Here is a 19,922-nt window from a genome sequence, read left to right as displayed (position 1 = left end):
AAAGTTCGTGCTTCTAACTGTTTCGTAAATCGAGGCGTTTGCCTCATTGTAGCCCATTCAATCACTAATGGTCTTTAGAATGTATTTTATCTACGTACACGATTCGGCATCGCATCGTGGGTTAATTTCTTTGTTTTTCCTTAGTTATTCGAGAACAGGTAAAAGTTAAATTTGCCAATCATCGCTCGTTATTGATCACATTTATGTCATGGCTTAAACTTTTTTTTGTTCTATTATGTCTCTCTAACAAGCATTGATGGTTCAATGGTAGAATGCGCGCCTCCCACGCGCGTGATCTGGGTTCGATTCCCAGTCAATGCATTTATATTTTAAATAGTAAATGTGGCGTTATTCCACATGTCATGGTGAAGTTATCTACAGAGATCTGTCAAATTCAGTATAGTAGATAGAGCGCGTCTTCAAATATTGCTATCTTGTGCATGTTTTCCCCATAATGATTGCAGAATATTTCGATGGGCCTTTGATTTCTAGGAGATCGCATTTTTAAATACCATTAAGGATGTGAAAGTTTGCTAGAAAACAAGCCTAAAAACATGGTGATGTTATCCACTATTTCATTGCTAATAATTGACAGAATTTCCAACCAATATTACGGCGAGTGTTACGATAAGTGTTTTTTACTCAAAAAATGTTCACGTGAATGTATGGGACTTAACGTTTTACGTTTGTTTCAAAATGCTATGTGCATCTGCCCAGGATTGAACTGAGGACTTGTTGTGTGTGAGACAACCGTGATAACCACTGAACTACTGATTTTGGTATTAAGTAATTTGCATTAGATGACTATCTTCTCACTTACGTGCAACAATGGATTACCCACTTGTCTACTACCTTCCCCCTTTGTTATACAGATATCAAAAAGGAAAACCCACGGAAGCCGTGCAGCTCTGCGGATACGGATTTACACTTTATTGTGGCAATGGTTGCTGTTGCTAGCAATGGTAACTTGGGGCAGTGATTCCTGCAGAATTGATGTGGAGACGGACACCTTTAACGCAGCCAGGCATTACACGTTGTAGTGCCTCATTTACTAAAAGGTATCCCGTAAAGGGCGGCGGCCCGCTGTCGATTGTTCTGTCAGAAATTGTACAAAAAAGCCTAAGAACTCTCACTTTGATTATCCTTACTTTTAGAACCTTTTGCTATAGATTTGACACAGATGACCATAGATTTGACAAAGAAACTTAGGAATTCATACCTTTTATTTTTGAAAAACGCTACATCTTTTATTTCAGCCGGATATCTGAAAAGGATGTAGAATCCGAAATCCATCGTGATCAAAATGACTAAGGACATTCAACTAAGTAAGAATTTTTTTAAAAAATAAATCTGAATATGAGGCAAACCGAAATGTCAAATGACCTGAACGTATCGCATTTAAGGTACGAAGAACGTTCAGCAGTAGGGCGAACCAACGGATTACACGATCATCGGGTATACAAATACGAACCGGAAATCAAATAGCTGCGAAGAGGAACAGAAAGAAATGGTCTAGCAAAACGAAATCGAAAAAGAGGTGTTGCAAAATAGAATTCGATGGTGGTCATACCACAGAGTACCCTTTTCCTTCAATTCGGGCAGGACGACATCATCCGAGTGACTTGTAAGGGGTTGTTGCGCTGCGTTGTACAACACCCATATTGTGACGGCAAACATCCCCAAATCGGACTTGGTTGAATGTTCATCCTTCAGCACCGCTTCGTGCGGAAGCCACCGCAGAGCGATGGGCAGATGTTTGAAAACAAAGTAATCTTTGTTGAACGGCTGTTTGTCCATGTCGTTTCTGCCGATTTTCAAAGAGGTCTGAATAAAATGAAAAATTTTATTCTCTTCGACAACGTGTCATCAAGTGAATTGAACATACTCGTTGATTATCTTTGCCGTGGAACCCAACCAGGATGTTTTGCGTACCGCCATCACGGTGAACGAAACGCTTTTGGGCCAGTGCGTTCATTCCCGAAGCAATTTGTAATGTGGCGCTTTAAATCTGGGCTAGGGACCACGGTTGAGAAGACAAAGTCAACAGCAAATGCAATTTCAAATTGAAAAGCTGGTGGTATTCCATCAAAATCATCTGAACGTCAGGAGAATCACAGCAACAACCCAAAACAGCCACCAGATTGGCGTGACGGAATTGATGCAGCATGTCTACCTTCCGGCGGAATTCTACAATCAGATCCTCATTTCGAGTTGCTAATATCCTTAGAAGAATACGAGTGGTGCTGTTTATATAATTAAGACCTATAAATAAAATAAGTCAGTTAATTTTTTAATTAAAACAATTGCAACTGGATGAAATCCTGACTATTGTTTACAGACTGGTACCCGTAACTAAGCCCTCAAGGATGTCTCGGAATCTTCCTTTGCACTGTAATGCTCCTTAGTAATGGTGGAGCTAGGAACGTTCAATTTGTCAATAGCCGGAGATTGGCGTCCATTTTCATCTTGGTCTTCCTTAACCAATGTCGTTGGTCAAGAAAAAGGACGAAATTAGTAAACAATGATCGGTCCAAACACCGAGAATGAAGAACTCACGTAAAACAGTTTGTATACCAGCGACTTGAGCTAAAGCGTTACCGCCATCATTGTAGTTTCCGTTGCGTCGTTTCAAACGGCATCAAATCAACAAACCGATGGAAAGAAAAGTATAGGCGATGGCTGCTCATAAAGTGATGACTGTAGTCTTCGTAATGGATTCAGCCCCTTCATAATCACTGTGTTGGTATTCCCAGACTGTATAAAAAACGATATCTATAAATTTTCGTATAATAATTAACATTTAAAAAATAGCAATTACCTTGAACCACCAATCGAAATTCTGCTCTTTTGAATCCGCCTGCATTGCCCTCCTGTGCATCTGTAAAATCCCTGATCGGCTTGCTGGGCATTATCGATAATTAATGTATAACCTGTTTCACAACCGTGACGTTGTTAAATTAAAATTTGGAATTTGAAATTTTGTATCGGAATAAGAAAAGGTCAACTGTCGATCGGAAGTAAATCCATCAATAGCCGAATCCTTGTCCCGCTGAATCGTGGGTATAGGATGACCGCTCGCTCTGCAATGTAACTCTACCTTTTAACCTCCTTATAGAACGTGACGTTGTTGGGCAGAGACTTGAAATTCGGTGACACTGCAATGACAACATTTGAGTTTATGCACGGTGATTCGAAGGAAAATACTGCCCAGTTACTTGTCACGTTGAACAATACGGAAGCGCTTATAAGGCCTTGCGAGTTAGTAGCAATACAGGTGTACTGTCCAGCATCGTCTCATCTTGTACTCCATGGAGGACGAGTGTTCCATTGATGTTGTCAGTGAGCGGCGAACAGATAAGCAACGGTTTTAAATCATATTTGACACATCGCACAATTGGAGCTGTACTGCCTTGAGGTTTACACAAAATTTTACAGACAGTGCCCAGCTCTAAACTCTTGGCCACAGGGGGCACCGTAACCTTTAACTTTTCTGTTATAATGAGATTTTTTGTGTAACTTGCTGAAACAATTTTGAATTCACAATAGAGCGTAATACCTAGGGCGTGCAGAGCAATAGTTTTTCAACCGGCACGCGTAATTGCCAACATGCCTCTTGGAAGCTGCAACAAAAGTTAGCGTTGAATTGCGAAGTCCGTGGACTGGTTTTGGTGGGTCGGTTAGCGGTTGTTCATCTTTTAGCCACTGAACGGTAGTAGCCGTTGAGGGCGATCCTGAACTCATCGATACCGTTTTATCTTCATTGACGGCGGCGCTTACGGGATGTTGCTGGATCGTCGGCGGAGCTGTTTAAGAAATAAATCCACCAACCAACAAAGCGGTCATACGATACGCTATTATTTATTTAAAACTTTTCCGTTGTACGGCATGCAATTACTCTTGACAGTGCCATCTTGTATTAAGCGTATGAATTCAACCCAATTGTTTCAATAAAGGTTCGACTTACGAAGAAATCGTTTATATGCAGTATATGGCAATTGTTTCCTCATAAGTTGATTGTGAGATGTTCTGTGAGTGAATTTAAAATGTTCCCAAGTATAAATTATTTTGCTCATATTTTTTTAATGCAAGGGTAGTCATTAAAATGGCTTCCGCCTTTAATCAACAGGGTATTGGATTTTGGCCAATCAAATCCGCAAAAAACAAAAAATCCGAAGCAAATCCAATTTTTTGCGGATTTGCATTGGATTTTTGAATCATTCAAAACAGCAAAAGTCCTTCAGTAACCTAACCTAAACTAACCTAAGCTAACTTTAACTAAACTAACCAATAAAATCCAATTTAATCCACATCCGCAAATGATGTGATTTGGATTTGATTTGATTTGAGGATTTTATTTGTTAAAATCCAATACACTGTTAATCAACAATTGTTTTGTAAGAAAATTTTCTTCTCACAACACTATGCGGGTAAAACTTGTAGGATTATCACCAGCTCGAGACAAATCTGGATACCTGACAATATCCAATCAGATTTGGCCATTCTTTTTCAAAGTGTGTGTCGTTTCTAGATGCACTGTATACTACATATGGTAGTATCAGGGTTATGGTCTCCAAACTTGTGGCAACAACAGTATTTGGCACAGTTTCAAATAAATATGACATATTTTAATGGTTGAATTACAGCACTAGCCAAGATAGTTCCCGCAAAAGCAAAAAAAAAATACATTAAATCAACGGAGCAGTGAACATTCCTCCAGTAAAATCCATGTGCCCTCCAATCACGTTAACAGTTCAAATTCGATACCATGATTGCCCGAAGCTTGTGTGAAATCAGTAACCATTAGGATATGGAAATGTAGGGGGCAGATTGCTCATTCAGAGATCCTGCGACTTGCTGGAAACCTGTTAACACGATTAGCGAAAACAAAAACGCAGAATGCACGAAAATGTGACAAATAAATTTTGAAAAACTTATTACCTGTTTCAGTAGATTGTAAGGTAAAGTCGCAATATTTAAAAAATGTCGATTTTACCGATAGACTTGATGTCATACTTGGGGTTGGTAACTCCCTGGCAATGTGTACTATAATCTAAATTTGGGGTTTAAATTCACAATAGTACTTGGCCCAAAATTCTCAATTTGGGATAACATTTTTACACAGGTTGTGGCCTAGATTCAACATTTTTTGACATGGCGCTCTTCGTACTTTGAACATTACACACAGTACATTTCTACGCCTTTTTTCAGATTAGCGAGAATGACGATTGCATGAGTTTCTTCCCTTACATCTGTCAGGTCCAAAAAGTTGCAAGTTAGCCAAATCGACGTTTCTGACATGCCCCGCTATTCTGGACACAAGTCCAATCCAGGATCCTTACCACTGTGGTTCTCTCCGTCAACCGACACTAAATCTACAAAAAGCGATGACACTGTGCAACCGAAATTATTATGGTGGTAGGTCTAATCGACATTTTCATCTTGACGCAATTGGTTTCTAGGGTGAGTCAATTGGAGCAACGATAAAGAATCTCAGTTAGAACTCCCAAGTTAGGCTACATTTCCTATAAAATTTGATTCTAAAATGCATTACAGCCTATTCATTTTGGCCACATTTTTAGCAAAATAGCAAACATTTACTTTCGGTTAACAGCGGGGTTTCATTGTCATTGTTTAGCAACCACAGACGAGCTGGTGACTACCAAATCATACCCAACAACATTAAATGGAAATTTTCCGGTAAAACATTAAATAAACGAATACCAATGCAATCATAACTGGGAAAAATTGTATCAAATAACGATTGAGTAAGCTGACGTCGATTGGTGGTATGCAACGTCATGCCTCGATCTACAGAAATAAAAAAATGCCGAAAGCGGATTGTATAACATCGAGGGATTGACAACTGACTCGAGTCTCGTGTACACGCAAGTTGACTAGAAGTGATGCTGAAATCAAGCTGTCTCTGTCGATGATCCCAAGCAACTCTCGGTTCATAAAATTCCGGTTTCACCCCAGAAGGACGATAATAGGTTTTCTTATTCGAATGAAACGTACCAAGACCAGGTAATCCTAAACCTTCGCGTCTTTGGTTATCGCTGTGGTAGAGACGCCAGGGTGGAGGCAGTTTTTTCATATTTCAACCCCTTGTTTTCAAACCTTACATATTGCTTCTAACATGAAAAAATTGCAGATATCTGTACACTAACAAACAATTAACTGCCCTTAAAAAAAATGAGACATTTATTTTCTTTGAACTAAAAAAAAAATTTTCAATGGAAAACCAGGTGAAAATGTTTTGCTCTGATCAGCATGATACTTCATTATAGTCAGTTTCCTTTGGCTTTATATAGACTAGCTTTGTGTGATGAGCCCTGCTCTGTAGAATTAATTGGCATCAGTTTGCCATAGGAGTTCAATTTTCATTTTTCATGGCGTGGAAAGCTAAGCTATTTTGGCTCTCGTTCTTATTCCGTTTTCACATGTCAGATAATTTGTGCTATCCCATGGCCATGGGTTTCTTCGCTGTCCAGATTCCACAGTAGTGCAGAACGTATTTTGTATGTTGAACCTTTATGAGGCGGAACTCAATTGAGACTTTGATGTAGCCTCTAATTTTACGATTCATCGTGAGACGTACCAGGTGTTGCATTCAATATCTTTAACCTCAAACTTCAGGCAATTTGTAGCCTATTTTGTAAATATTTTCAACTTAAAATGTTGAGGTCGTTCTTAAACAATAGGGTGTGGCCATTATATAGATTCACCTGTTGCTTTCACGCTCCTGAGAAACCAAATGCACTTGTCCTTGACACTTTCTTGTACGTGTTAATTGCGCCGCAGTGAATGTTATCAATGCGATTGCAATGACCGACGTGAATAACCTGGAGTCACTGGTTGTTGTTTGCTGCCATAAGAAAAGTCCTTATAAGCCTTCGCCAACCAAAATGGAGCCCGCTAGCGTTGGGCCTTTAAAATCTCCCATTGACTACTGCTTAACACATAGAATGTGGGAGGTAAGGGTAAAAGTACCTAGTGCGTCAAAGCCACTTGGATAGTAACTGGGCTCAGTTATCAGTTATTTGTGCGACGGTCAATCCAACTCGTCAAGTTTCCAAAACAAGAACCGTTTTCCCTTTTTTCACAGCAGCTATAACGACAGCCCAACCTAAGCCACCGTTTAATAAAAATGGTTTATTTTTACTCTGAAGTGTGAAAATGTTTTCACGTAGAAGTTTAATAAACTGGGATTCTGCTGAATTTGAAAGTGGGATTTAAAAAAATATAGAAACACTTAAGTACAACTGTATTTTTCATCGTCCTTATTTCGTTTACGCTTCTGGGCAACCAGTCAGACGTTCAAGGAAGTAGGTGTTCTCTATTACATTATTTTTATTGTTTTTATTTTTCTCCATTATATGATTTTAAAAATAAATATCTGATAACATCTCATTATTTTGTTATACCAGTGTCACGGAATCAATACCCTATCTGTAACTGCAACAAACGCTTTCAGCCAGTTTGAGGAACAGACGGGAAAACGTAGTCTAACGAATGCATGTTGGATCTCAAGACAAAGGGTTTGTGCGGAAACGCAATCATCTGTTACGAAGGTTAACGGCGGCGAATACAAAACAGCAGTCGAAACTTGAAGATCACAGGATTTTTTTTTCTCTGCCGTAAATGGCAACGTAAATGTTTAAATCTTTTGGTCTTCTAATTGAAGAAACGTAAATTTAAAAAAAGGGTGTTATATCTCCAAGTAAGCTAAACGAAACTGGATGAAATGCAACGATGCTGTACTACGCTTTGGCTTCACGTAACTCTAATTACGAAACGCGGCGAAAAAGAAACATGACCGTAAAAGATATTCGGAACCTGTTCCTTTGGCATAAAAAAAAGACACCAAAAGAAGTGCTTTAAAACGAAGACAAGCACTCTGGGGCGTGTAGTCTACTCGAAAGAAGATTAAGTTTCTAATTTAATGAAATTCCGATATTCTTGTTACTATGCGAGGCAAATACATAGCGGGTTAAATGTGAAAGAGGTCTGTTTCTTTTGTTCAAGACGTCATTTCGTATTCACTCTTGGCGTCACTCAACTATCGCAAGCTGCTTGCATTCAACGCCCAAGGGCCTTTTGGCAAGTTGTCAAAAACTGTTCATATAAACGTTTGTTTTCATAGACCAGGAAGAATTAAGACAATATGGGTATATCATTGGAACTTCTTGAATGATACCTACACAAATACAGATGCCATCTCCACAACTAATCATCCTATATGGACTTCAATAAATTTGCTCAATTTTCTCGTAAAATCTTGGCGGAGAAATGGTGTCGTAAACAAAATAAACGGCAATTCTTATTTTGAAACATGAGCAGCATGTTACTAACTTTCCGTAATGCGTAGCAAACGTGCATTCATTTTTAAAGTTTCCATTCGCCTTCTTCCACGCTAGACACACTGTGTGGTTTGTTTACTTTGGAAAATCTGCGGGCTTTTGGACGTTAATCGATCATAGCGCGTCTGGAAGGCGTAAACGTTCGTCCGACTTTTTTCACACTGCGCCCAACTTAGAAGATAACACGAGGCGATGTACCTTCATTCGGTTTTGCATATGTAGATGTTTTTCACTTTTATCATGTTGGCATAAGAGTTATAGCCTTGGGCTGAATTTAGTGTCTGAAACGTTGAAATCTCGGAGTACGCATCGACCTCCAAAACCAGTTTTCATTGTCATGCGATCCCAGGTTTTAGGAAAAAACGAAGTCGGATCAGACAAAATGTTATTTGGGGATTCAATAGAGACGACGAAGATCCAACTGCAACCAACCGATGCCAAAGGAGTGTCTAGTTTGTCTCCACTCCCTGGCCACTCTATTAAAAATATACATTGTGTATATACAGTATTTCGTACAGCATAATTCATAATTCTGTTCTTGTTCATCGGCGCACCACGTTTAAAAGTAATCACCAGGCTGTATCACTGAAAAATGCATTTTGTTGTGCACAAGTTTACGTTGAAGGCTTCCCTTTTAAGTAGTAGTAATACCAACATGGTCTCACTACATATGTACTAAGTAGTACAGGAGGTTGCAGTGAAATGTGTCAGGTTTGGCAAACAAAGGATAGGGAAGACCGCCACATTTTTCTGCAATATACTGTACATAGTTGCAGATGCACTTTTTCTTATGGGCTAAATGATAGAAGCGCAGGGCGTTAGTCAATTGTTTTTTTGGAATATTGTCTGCTTGGAGTTTTTCCATGCGCAAGTCGCGATAAAACGTAGTTTTCCACGCGAAAATTTGGAAAAAGACTCCTAAAATTGTAAATTAAATGAGAACCCATGAAATAAATTTGTTTAGCTTATCTTAATTAATTTTTAAGATTTTCTGTCAAAGACGGATATTGAAATTCTCTAGACACAAATGAAATGTAAATATGTACTTATAATTACAATTTTTTACACTTGTTTACACTTTAAAATTTTAACTTGGTTCGGTAAAAAAATGGCCGCCATAATGGTTTATCAAAAACCATTCTTCAAACGCAATTTTTGAGGTTAAAATGTAGCATCTTAAAAGTAATCGTTTATAACAACTTGTTCCTGGAATCACCAGCAACAAAAATATTACAATGATTTCCTGTTTTGACGAAGATTAAGCATCAAACAATTAATGCAAAATTTCGTCTTTTTCACACACCCCCTCCCCTTTCTAAAATCATGAAATCCTTTAATAATTATTTATGAGGAAAATAAACAGTCAAAATTGACAAATTTTGCATCAATCGATAGCTCTTATCAAGAGCTATCTAATTCTATGAAATTTGTGTTAAATTTTCAGAAAAGGAAAAAGTTTAAGCGTAACATCTATTTTTTTGTTTTCATCAGTTGCGTCCATTAGAATCTTAGATCGAAAAACAACAAAAACACATTTTGCCTTTGAGATTTTTTCCCTTTGAAAATGTTGATAACAATTACCCAGAAATAGATAGCCCTTACCAAGGGCTATTTACTGTAATTAATGAACTAATTATTGTAATTAATTTAGCTGACAAATAATTAAAAAATTGTTTTTCTTATATTCTTTTATTTCAATTATCACACCAATTGTACATATTCATTATATAAGTACAACATATATATAATACAGTATATATTACAGTATTGTATATATATAATAGTATCGTATATATATAATAGTAATATATATAAATATCTATATATAATTGTAACACATATATTAGTATTTATGTTATACATATTACCTCATTGGAAAAATTTACATCAACCGAATTCATATTATTCGCTTCAAAAAAATTTAAATGACATGCGCTACACGCATTATTGTTTAACTGGTTTTACTTGAGCGGTTTAACCACTAAAGCAACCAATCAAAGCCCTAGTGGCGACAACACACACTTTCTCCATATAGAAAACTGTAGGCGCGATTATGTACTAAGTAGTACATATTGCCTCGCGACCAGCCTGAGTAATGCATAATGTTGAGATTCACTACGCACCACCCCTCGTTGGCAGTGGACGTTACAACTAGTTCGTGAACGAAAAGTTGGGCAATGGGGCCCATCTCACATTGTTTCCCCGAATTGCCAATGCTGAAAATAAGTAACAGAAACTGTATTCATTTTCGGGTGATTACAATAATAAAACGTGGATTTTCCATTCTTGGGTTTGTTGGAAACTTTTCCTTGGGGCGCTGGGCGTTTGTTATTCAACGAGCACGAACGCCATGGCATCGCCATTTTGGGACGGCTATATATAAAGGTATCTGTTGCCACATGGCCTTTTCAGATTGTAAATTCCTGTCTTCCTTGCCACTCCTGTTATTTCAACTTTAAAACTTGAAAATGCGTCAAGTCGTCCCACTGGTACATACTCTTTGTGCGCAAACTCTCAAGTACCAAAACATCGCAAACGAATTTTTATTTCTAACTATAATACACGCAGTATTGTATTTTTGCTCATAGAACATTTTCAGCCCGGCTTTGGTCTTGATCGCCTTCATCGTTCTAACCAGCAATCAGCCTAGTGTTTTCGGAGGTACGATTTATTCAGGAAAATAAAAATTCCATTAATAAAACTCATAATGTTATAACTATGCAGCTTCGATTGATCAGCGAGACGGATGCTTCTGCACGGCACAGTATGATCCAGTGTGCGGTACGGACGGGAATACTTACAGTAATGCGTGTGCCCTCCATTGCCAAACAAAACAAAATACTGCCGTTGACCTTGGCATAGCTTATGACGGTGAATGCAAACAGGCGAAGGAAAGAGGAAGAAGAGGAGCTGCTGAATGCGGGTGTACATTTTTGCACGCCCCTGTTTGCGGAACGGACGGGAAAACCTACGACAATGAGAACTGCATGGAAGTTGAAATTACCAAATGCGGGACTGTTCTCGATTCAACGATTAAGAAGGCCTACGATGGAGAATGCAAGCAAGTGAACAAGCCGTCAGAAAAAATATGTGCTTGTGCCCAGAATTATGCCCCAGTTTGCGGGACTGATGGCAATACTTACTCTAACATGGCTTGTTTCCAAAACGAAATCACTAAATGTGGAACGATCAAGTCGTCTGTAACTGTTGCTCGCAACGGCGCATGCTAATAAATGGGGGCAACCAGCGAGCACCAGCTAACAAGTGATTTACTGTGACCCATATTTTAAAAAATAATTGACAAAATGCAATGTGAGAAAAATATTTTCAAGTATATTTCCATAGTCTAAATAAAGGAATGTATTGACTCCCTATATCTTATTTCAAAATTTTGCAAATCAAAATAAACTGCTACAAATCAGTTCATGTTGCTACCCTGTTTATATTTTTCAGCTTCTTGGTACGGAGTTTGCGTGAAAATGATTTACTATTATGTTGAAAAAAAAAACAAATTTAAAAACCAATAGGAAAAATGTATAATATATCAATGAACAGTAACATTTTCAATGCAAATGTCGAAAGAGGAATGGCTGGATAAATAAAAGGTTACGTGTTCCGGGCAGCATCAAATTTTCTCTTGCAATGTATTTTTTAAGTTCACTAAACAAAAAAATCCCATTTACCTAAATGAGGTCCTAGAACGTAGCAAAATCATGGAATGACGCAGTATGCAATTTCAAGTCATGTTTTCTCCATGACGCATTGAAGTAAATTAAAAGCGCCAGATGTGTGCAAATGTATATCTACGTTGTTTTCAGTGACGCAAAAAATCATTCGACCCGTTTACGAGACAACGTTACCGAAGACGAAAAGTTCCCAATGAACACAGGCAAAGGAACAGAATGCGACTTGAGTTTCCATTTTCATAACTTTTTTTTTTTTTTTACTATTTGATGAAAATAACTTCCAACACAAGTTGAAACACTGTTTTAATAACAAGCACGCTTTGCAAACACTCAGTACCTGCTTATATTATTAAAGCCAGCACGAAATCTTGAGAACACAAAATTTGTAGTTGGTAGCTACAGGAACTTGAAAAATTACGTAAAATCTAACTGGGAACTTGTAGGCAAGTAAATTTAATTTTATATCCATGGCTGTAGCAAACCGTGTAGCACTCGATGCAAAGCAACAACATATCGGGACTTTCATGGCCCTACTGAAAAAGGAATTCATAAACAGAAAAAAAAACGTTTGATGTGAAATAATTCAATAGCTTCAAGTGGTTGGGAAAATGTTTTCGATATTCATGAGGAACGATATTTTTCCTAAGAAACAATTCCGATTGACCACACGCAACACACTTGTTAACTTTGTTCGTAAGATAATATCGATCGTATTCTGACGATTGTCGTCCATACGGTTCAAAATTCAAACGAACTGTCATTGGGTTCTCGCAAACCACTTCACCTCGACCTTTTGCAAAGTACCTACAAGCAGTGTATAATTATTGAAACATTTTGTTTACATTTTTAACGCACTATGAATGTTTTTCGTTTTACCACATTGCTTTCTTGTAGTCACAAGTGCAAAGCTGTTGCCCGTCAGGGGCTTGTAAAATGCAATTATCGCAGAGAGCGGTCGTAGCGGTCTTTCTAGCTGCATCGGCTCTGGAACTGTTTTAAATTCGTCATTTATGCTGTACTTTAAACCACTATTTAAATTTTGTAAAAATAATACTTATTTGGCTTCATTGCAGTAAATTTCTTCACTTTGGAGTTACTGATCCCCATAAATTTATGGTTCGATGGCATTCGAAGTTTTGTATCCGGTACCGCACACGTGACAGTCCATAATGTATACAATTCATACATGTTGTTTATTGCCCAAAATCTGTAGCTCAGATTAGACAGTTTTCTTTCGGCTGTTAGCTTCAAACAAATGGCCACTGAAGCTAAGGTCTCTTGCGCTATGTATTTTACTTGCACTTCGGATAGATTTTCGGCTTCCCAATCACTACATCTTACTGAATAATGTTTGCTCAACGGTTTGTCTAATAGCTGTTTCGATAAGCCTGATTTTTTCAATTAAAGTTTTTGGTTTTAAAACCCATGGAACAATGTGGGGGATAGTCACCTGAAAGACCAGATTTGGTTGACAGCGACACCCTCTTTGGATGTCTTAAAATCAAATGGTGCACGTCGAATCCTCCACAAAACTGTATCCCAAAATCTTTTTTTCAATTTAGATGCATCTTCCCAGGGGACAACTCCCACTTTCAAGATTTTAGGATTGGACAGGATATCCTAAAATTGTTAAAATGCTGATTGATTGCAGCAAACAACAATTTATGGAGTGTAATGAAAAAAAAATTACTTTGAGAGTTTCAGGAAGTGTTGGAAGGCACGACACCCTCACAAGGGCACAGATCCCTAATTAAACATGTATAATAAATAAACTGCAAATAAGGGACAAGCAGAGACAAGGAAATGAAGACTTAACATGAAGCCGAATGTAAAATTTTACATATGATGCAAGTGCAAAACCGTATAGAGGATAGCCCCAAAAGTAGTCTGGTATCTATGACTTCTAACAGAACTGAAACATTTATCAATGCGTCGCTTGAGGTTTATGTCAACCGTAAATGCTTTAGCTTTTGCCGCAGATGTATTTGTTACACTGCGTACGAAAAAGACTAGATTTTAGCAGGGAAATGAAAAATGAATTTTCAATGGGAAATGAAAATTCAATTTAACACACGGTCTTCACAAACAAAATGAAATGGTAACGTTTAGTTGTGTTTATGCAATTTAGAATGTTTAACTTGCAGCATATTAATAGGCAATAGATCTATAGCCTTCATAACGTGCCAAAATATTATTTCTTACACAAATTCAGCTTGTTTTTGTTTTTCTTAGCTTAGGAATAAAAAATCTGTGAATTGACAAGAAATAAATTGTTTTCAAACTGCTACCATCATGTCTTACACATTGCCAGAAAACCAATTTTTGTGTTGCGGTCATTTCTAGATAAATAAATCACTATTCTGATTCCTTAACTAAATAAAGCAGGCAAGGGGCACATAGGCTTTCATTTTAAATACCTAATTGTCCTTTACACTTCATAAAAGCTATATCACAGCACCACCAGGCAACAGATAAATAACTTACAACGTTGATCCACGACAAAAAAGCAACTGCCGGAAAACCGGTGACATGCTAGAGGCAAGCAAGGTGACTAACATAGGTAGCCATCTGGCATTGATGGCACAAACAATAAGAATTTTACCAAGAAAGGTTACATTAGCGACTTTGCTGAAAGCTATACGACCACAACAAGCCATACCCTAATTCGGAGCAAAAACTACAGGAGTCCACGTGGAAATTGCATCCCAAATTTTCCGATGTTTTTTTTTCCAAAATAATCAATAATCATAGACTGCTGAAATGATGGTGATAATAGGCAACACAACATCGACAAATATAGTGAACTAGTCAGATTACAAGTGGCCGGACACCATCAATGGATAAACAGTAGCAGAATGATATTATGGGATTCTACCGATAGGATTTGGATCTTTGGTGGCATTCCTCTACAGGAATCATCCTTTGCAAATCAAGTTTCGTGAGCTATACTTTAAAAACAAAATTCGTGGATAGATTTGCAGAGACTACTTGCGGACAAAATTGGAGATTTCTGGAGCCGCCGTCAGAATGGTGTCAGCATCGAACATGCTAGCAGTAAATAGCCTATGTTCAGATATTTCCATTCCCCCCAGAATCTGGTTTTATCGTTTTCTGACACAACAATTTCTATCACGTAAGGTATGCTAGTTAAAATATTTTATATCTTTCTGCTGTAGAAAAATAGGAACTCTTAACAAATAACTGTATGTTGAGGAGGAATCACATGTAGAATCCACAGGGGTAAAAGTGGATCTTTACAGAAGGTTGCTCGCATACTAGCAGCATGTCCGTAGACAATCACCTGATACTATATCATGCAGTGACACCTGCGCAGGCCTGGATGGCACCACCACTCCACCCACCCCAATTGCTTTGTGTATAGGCATCCCCTTTATACAGGTAGTTATCAGCTGAAACCTCAGTACTGATCAATAGTGCTGCTTTTCAACCATTTTGTTGCTTTCAAATGAGCAATTAACTAAAAATCGATAAAACAAATAAATGAACTATATTATTTACATTAATCTTAAAATAGGGGAACATATATTTATTCTCTAAAGCTCAATAAATATTTATAAACACGTTAATTTGTGCAATAGAAGGGTGTAACTTTTAAGGGTATACACTTTGAAAGCTAAAAAATATAAACCAGGTCTCGGCAGGCGCTGGAGCTGGACAAAACTACAGAGCTCAGTCTGGAGCAGCCCAACAACAACAGGGTTACGGTGCTCAAACCTCTGCTAGCGCCGGAGCTGGACACGGTTATGACGCTCAGAATGGAGCTGCCCAACAGCAACAAGGCTATAGTGCCCAAGCCGCAGCTGGACAAAATTACGGTTCACAAAACGAAGGTGCCCAGAAGCAGCAAGGGTAAGACTGATCCAGCACTTGGCATAAGCCAACGAATATTTACAACAGCAACGGCAACGGCAACGGAAACGGAAGTTGTGACTGGATGCTACCGCGTTGCATTTCCCGATAGCCACACTCAAATTGTTTTTTACCGGGCTGATGAAAACGGTTACGTCACTGATGTCAAGTAAGAAGGTGAGGCCCAGTATCCCGCACCATCCACCGGCAACGGCAATTACGGAAATAGCAATTCTTTGGGAATAGAGGCAGCAACTATGGCAATGCCAAGCCGATTTCCAACAATAAACCGAATGTTTCATATTCAAACTTATAAAAATTATTGATTTTTGTATTGAAATAATGATAACTATTTCCGTTTGGCTTGCGATGAGATTCAAATAAATCTAATACATTTTAGGAAAAAGATAATAATGTTTATTCATTTTTATGTTTAATTGTAGTTATGACTTTGCATGAATCATTCAAAATTGGGTTTTCGAATGCCTCCGCGAAAGCTTTCATAGCATTCGTTTCAAATAATTATTTACACAGTCAATAATCGAATAAAAAATCTTTATCTTCAAGGTAAATTGTGAACAACGTCCATCTTCCAATTTCGGTGTATTTCTTACTAAATATCGTTCATGAAAGGTCTAGAATCAAGTTAGATAAAGCACCCAATATTACCTCAGAGGTAGGAAAACAAAGTAGAATGCATATTTCAGAAAACAAATTCATTGTTGCTCGGTTAACCCACGATAACTTCAATTTTTAACGAGAGCATGCATCACTCGTTTTTACCTTTTCTCACGCACAAAGAGGTCTTGGCCATTTAAAGATGGTACCCTTAAGAATGGAAATGATGCCTGAGAGATTGATCAGTACTCTCGATGCAAAGCTTCTCGCGAAAAGGTTGGAACCATTTGAAATGAGGTTAATACGTGAGCAGATTCTTTGGTGTCATGAAGAACCCAATTTGCTGAAATCACTGACTTTCTCTCCGCAACGTATGAGATTTGCAAAAAAAGAACGCTAAATGACCGATGCAATTTACCTGTACAACGAACATCTACACCACTCCTTTTGTTGCACGGTAGATTTCCGATCTCCATGCGTTTTGCCGCAAATTGACCGTAATACTAGGTCATATATGGAAGCCTTGTTTTGATGAAAGTGAAAGGGCGATATGGAACGGGAGGATGAAAGAAGAGGGTACCAACATCCTCCCGATTTGTGCCCCCCCCCCCCAATATGCTGTGCGCCACACATGGTCGTCAGGTGCCCAATGTGTTTTGAACGAGATGGCATGAGAAAAAAACAAGAAAATTTGATTGCTTTCATGCCTGTGTGTACGCAAGCTTCGTTTGCGAAAGTAACTGCCGCCCAGTTGAAATTTGAAGTAGTGTAGGGGAGACCGGACCCATGTTGGACAGGTTTGGTTTTACCCCATTATGTACCACCCTACTTACGCGAAATAAATAAAATTTGTTAAAACTGAATCTACAACGTATCCGCTACCCCCTTAATTTTTTTCAGAGATGTAATATAATTTGTTTAGAATTTATTACCGTTTTTATTTTGCGGTGAGTTTCGACGAAATCGGGGTGACTTTGTACGGACACCTGTACCACTTTGGACGTGGTCAAAAGAGGTAGATTGTGTTGGATGAAAATTTTAATTTTTTTCATACTATTAACTACTAAATTAGCGAACAATTTAAATGTAATTTTAATAGGATGTGACGTGAAATAAAATACTTTATTATTATACCTGAAAAATTTCATTTTACTGATAAGGAAGACATAGGAGGAGGTGGAGCCAAGACAGAATCGATAATTTGGTAACAGAAATTTTTCAAGTTTTTTTCTCTGATTTGTCTTAGTCATGTTATATTCTAAATGTTTCCTTAAATTTCAAAATTTTAAATTTTCGCGCTTAGACTTGGCCCATCCCATGCACGCCTATTTGGTGTCCAACATCACCCCTGCCGTTTGTACAAATTGGCCCCAAAAAACAACTTTCGCAGAATAAATGATGCTGTTGAAAGTTGAATAAGGAAAATTATTTTTCTTTTGAAATATTATTAAGAAAACTATGGTCTACTTACCTCTAATATCTATTAACGTATAACTATAGAATTACACTTTAAAAAATCATCGATTAAGAACGAAGAAAAATACAGACTTTTTTATATTTTTATTTTTGTTAAAATATTCAATAAATAATACAGATACGGGAATCAAATTTTTACACCATGCATAAAAACCTATTTTGAACATATCATGTAATTATTATATTTTTATTTTGATAACTTTATTTTACACGGCACTGTACAACTTGGTACAGTGTCCAAGATGGGTCCGGTCTCCCCTACAAGCGAATGGGCGAGAGGGGGTATATGAAGAAGTGCTCGCAACGGATGAAAATATCATTTGCTTTCCTCAACAAGATGAACAAGGTAGGATAAGTTTTACTGAGCTACGTGCAGAAAAGCTGCCTTGTATTGTAACATCACTTTCAATTTAGTCTTCCACTGTATTTTACTCGTTTGTTTTTTAATATTCAACTAAGATACATAATTGTTTTGGTTTTTTTTTTTTTTCAAACAGTACATTATTTTTGCTGCTTTGGTTGCCGTGGCTAGAGGGACAGGGTTATGGTGGCCATGCTGGGCAGCAACAGCAGAAACAGGCATACGGAGCTCAGTCCGGCGCGGCTCAACAGCAACAAGATTATGGTGCTCAAGTATCTGCTAGCGCTGGAGATGGACAGGGTTATGGTGCTCAAAATGGAGCTGCCCAACAGCAACAAGGCTATGGCTCTCAGGTATCAGCAGACGCCGGAGCTGGACAAAACTATGGAGCTCAGTCTGGTACCACCCAACAACAACAGGGTTATGGTAATTCAACGGTGTCGACTTTTCATCGTCGGATGACAACAACGGAGAACCGCAATACTTTTAGTATGGGAACAACAAAAACATGCACACTTGCCCATGCGAAATGTTAGCCAGTTTGGTGGTACCAACCAGCATGTAGAGCGGATGCCAGCGGGCCGAATTTGTTGGGTCATTACCTACATCGCACAGTTAGTTTAATAGTTATCATTCGATTGCCATCATAACAGTAGTTTCATACCTCCTTCAACTAGGAACGTGTACGTTTCACCCTTTTTTCGACATGGATTCCGGGAATTAGGAGATCATTAATGTACCAAGCGATACTCCAAGTTGGTTGACCTGCAATAAAAACGTGAATAGAGAGGCCCTATAGCGACAATAACATTTACCCGACCGATAGTCAATATTACTTGATCCAATTTTTCTTGCTGAGCGCCCAACGAACGCTGATAAGCAACGGTAGCGACGCCGTTTGTCCTCTGGATGTAAAGCATGCTAACATCATTGCGTCCTCCTACCGGCTTTCGGGGCACATGCAGTTAGTTCCATCGCACTTCCATCACAAACGAATATTAGAAAAAATAAAACAGGATAAGGTTGATGAATGATATATGATTAACACACCTGTGGTTTAGTATTCAAATGTAATCTTCGACGTAGAACTTGTTGTCCTTGCTATTGAAATAGGCGACGGCAACATCGGCGCCAATCATTTTCGTATGGCCTTCTGCGTCGCTTATCCCGAACGACATGTATTCGTTGTCGTCCATATGACCAGAAAGTCGGATGATGACTCCCTCTAAGATAGCTTCCAATTGGGCCTGCATGAAGCCGCTGAACAATTGGATGCAAGAGTCAAATTCGTGACCCTCTCCGACCATAGCGCCGGACTCGCCAGTTTCGCTCGGGATTTTGGTAGTCTACAATACATACGGGCGAAACGAAAAAAAAGCAACAAAAAAAAATACACATCAATTCGAATTCGTAAACTAAAATACTTAAGTTGAATATATTTTTAAAACGTGAATGAATTATCTTTTCTACCTGTTGGTACCACCAAACTGGCTAACATTCCGCAGTAGATTTCATACATGACTTCAGCTGATTGATTGGCTTCCGCTGAAG

At 38.2% G+C, this 19,922-nt stretch overlaps 2 protein-coding genes, 1 non-coding gene and 2 pseudogenes across 3 annotated transcripts; 3 read left to right on the top strand and 2 right to left on the bottom strand.

Annotated features, from left to right (window-relative positions):
• Positions 1-250: 250 nt before the first annotated feature.
• Positions 251-321, top strand: Trnag-ccc (transfer RNA glycine (anticodon CCC)). The gene has a single exon. It is a non-coding gene; the product is annotated as a tRNA-Gly (tRNA).
• A 1,242-nt stretch (positions 322-1,563) lies between these two features.
• LOC130695354 (tyrosine-protein kinase-like otk) lies at positions 1,564-3,910 on the bottom strand (annotated as a pseudogene).
• Positions 3,911-10,781: 6,871 nt separating this feature from the next.
• LOC130695145 (ovoinhibitor-like) lies at positions 10,782-11,734 on the top strand. Its single transcript, XM_057518276.2, has 3 exons — positions 10,782-10,849; positions 10,949-11,021; positions 11,085-11,734. Exons 1-3 carry the CDS (start codon positions 10,829-10,831, stop codon positions 11,588-11,590), a joined length of 600 nt encoding a protein of 199 aa, XP_057374259.1. The 5' UTR covers positions 10,782-10,828; the 3' UTR covers positions 11,591-11,734.
• A 737-nt stretch (positions 11,735-12,471) lies between these two features.
• Positions 12,472-14,703, bottom strand: LOC130695355 (exonuclease 3'-5' domain-containing protein 2-like; annotated as a pseudogene).
• A 388-nt stretch (positions 14,704-15,091) lies between these two features.
• Positions 15,092-18,907, top strand: LOC130695356 (fibroin heavy chain-like). Its single transcript, XM_057518476.1, has 3 exons — positions 15,092-15,100; positions 15,699-15,916; positions 18,508-18,907. The coding sequence occupies exons 1-3, from the start codon at positions 15,092-15,094 to the stop codon at positions 18,905-18,907; spliced, it is 627 nt and encodes a 208-aa protein (XP_057374459.1).
• The last annotated feature ends 1,015 nt before the right edge of the window (positions 18,908-19,922 follow it).

This window comes from Daphnia carinata, chromosome 4, assembly GCF_022539665.2.
Source record: "Daphnia carinata strain CSIRO-1 chromosome 4, CSIRO_AGI_Dcar_HiC_V3, whole genome shotgun sequence".
NCBI lineage: Eukaryota > Metazoa > Arthropoda > Branchiopoda > Diplostraca > Daphniidae > Daphnia > Daphnia carinata.
This window is presented reverse-complemented; position numbering and strand designations above follow the sequence as displayed.

What these genes read in the sequence shown, in the direction of transcription:
- LOC130695145 (XM_057518276.2), top strand. Translation starts at nt 10,829, where the DNA reads ATGCGTCAAGTCGTCCCACTG. An exon ending in TGCGTCAAGTCGTCCCACTG is followed by an intron (nt 10,850 to 10,948) that starts GTACATACTCTT and finishes TTTTGCTCATAG; the next exon opens with AACATTTTCAGCCCGGCTTT. An exon ending in TCAGCCTAGTGTTTTCGGAG is followed by an intron (nt 11,022 to 11,084) that starts GTACGATTTATT and finishes ATAACTATGCAG; the next exon opens with CTTCGATTGATCAGCGAGAC.
- LOC130695356 (XM_057518476.1), top strand. An exon ending in GGTGCCCAGAAGCAGCAAGG is followed by an intron (nt 15,917 to 18,507) that starts GTAAGACTGATC and finishes TTTTTCAAACAG; the next exon opens with TACATTATTTTTGCTGCTTT.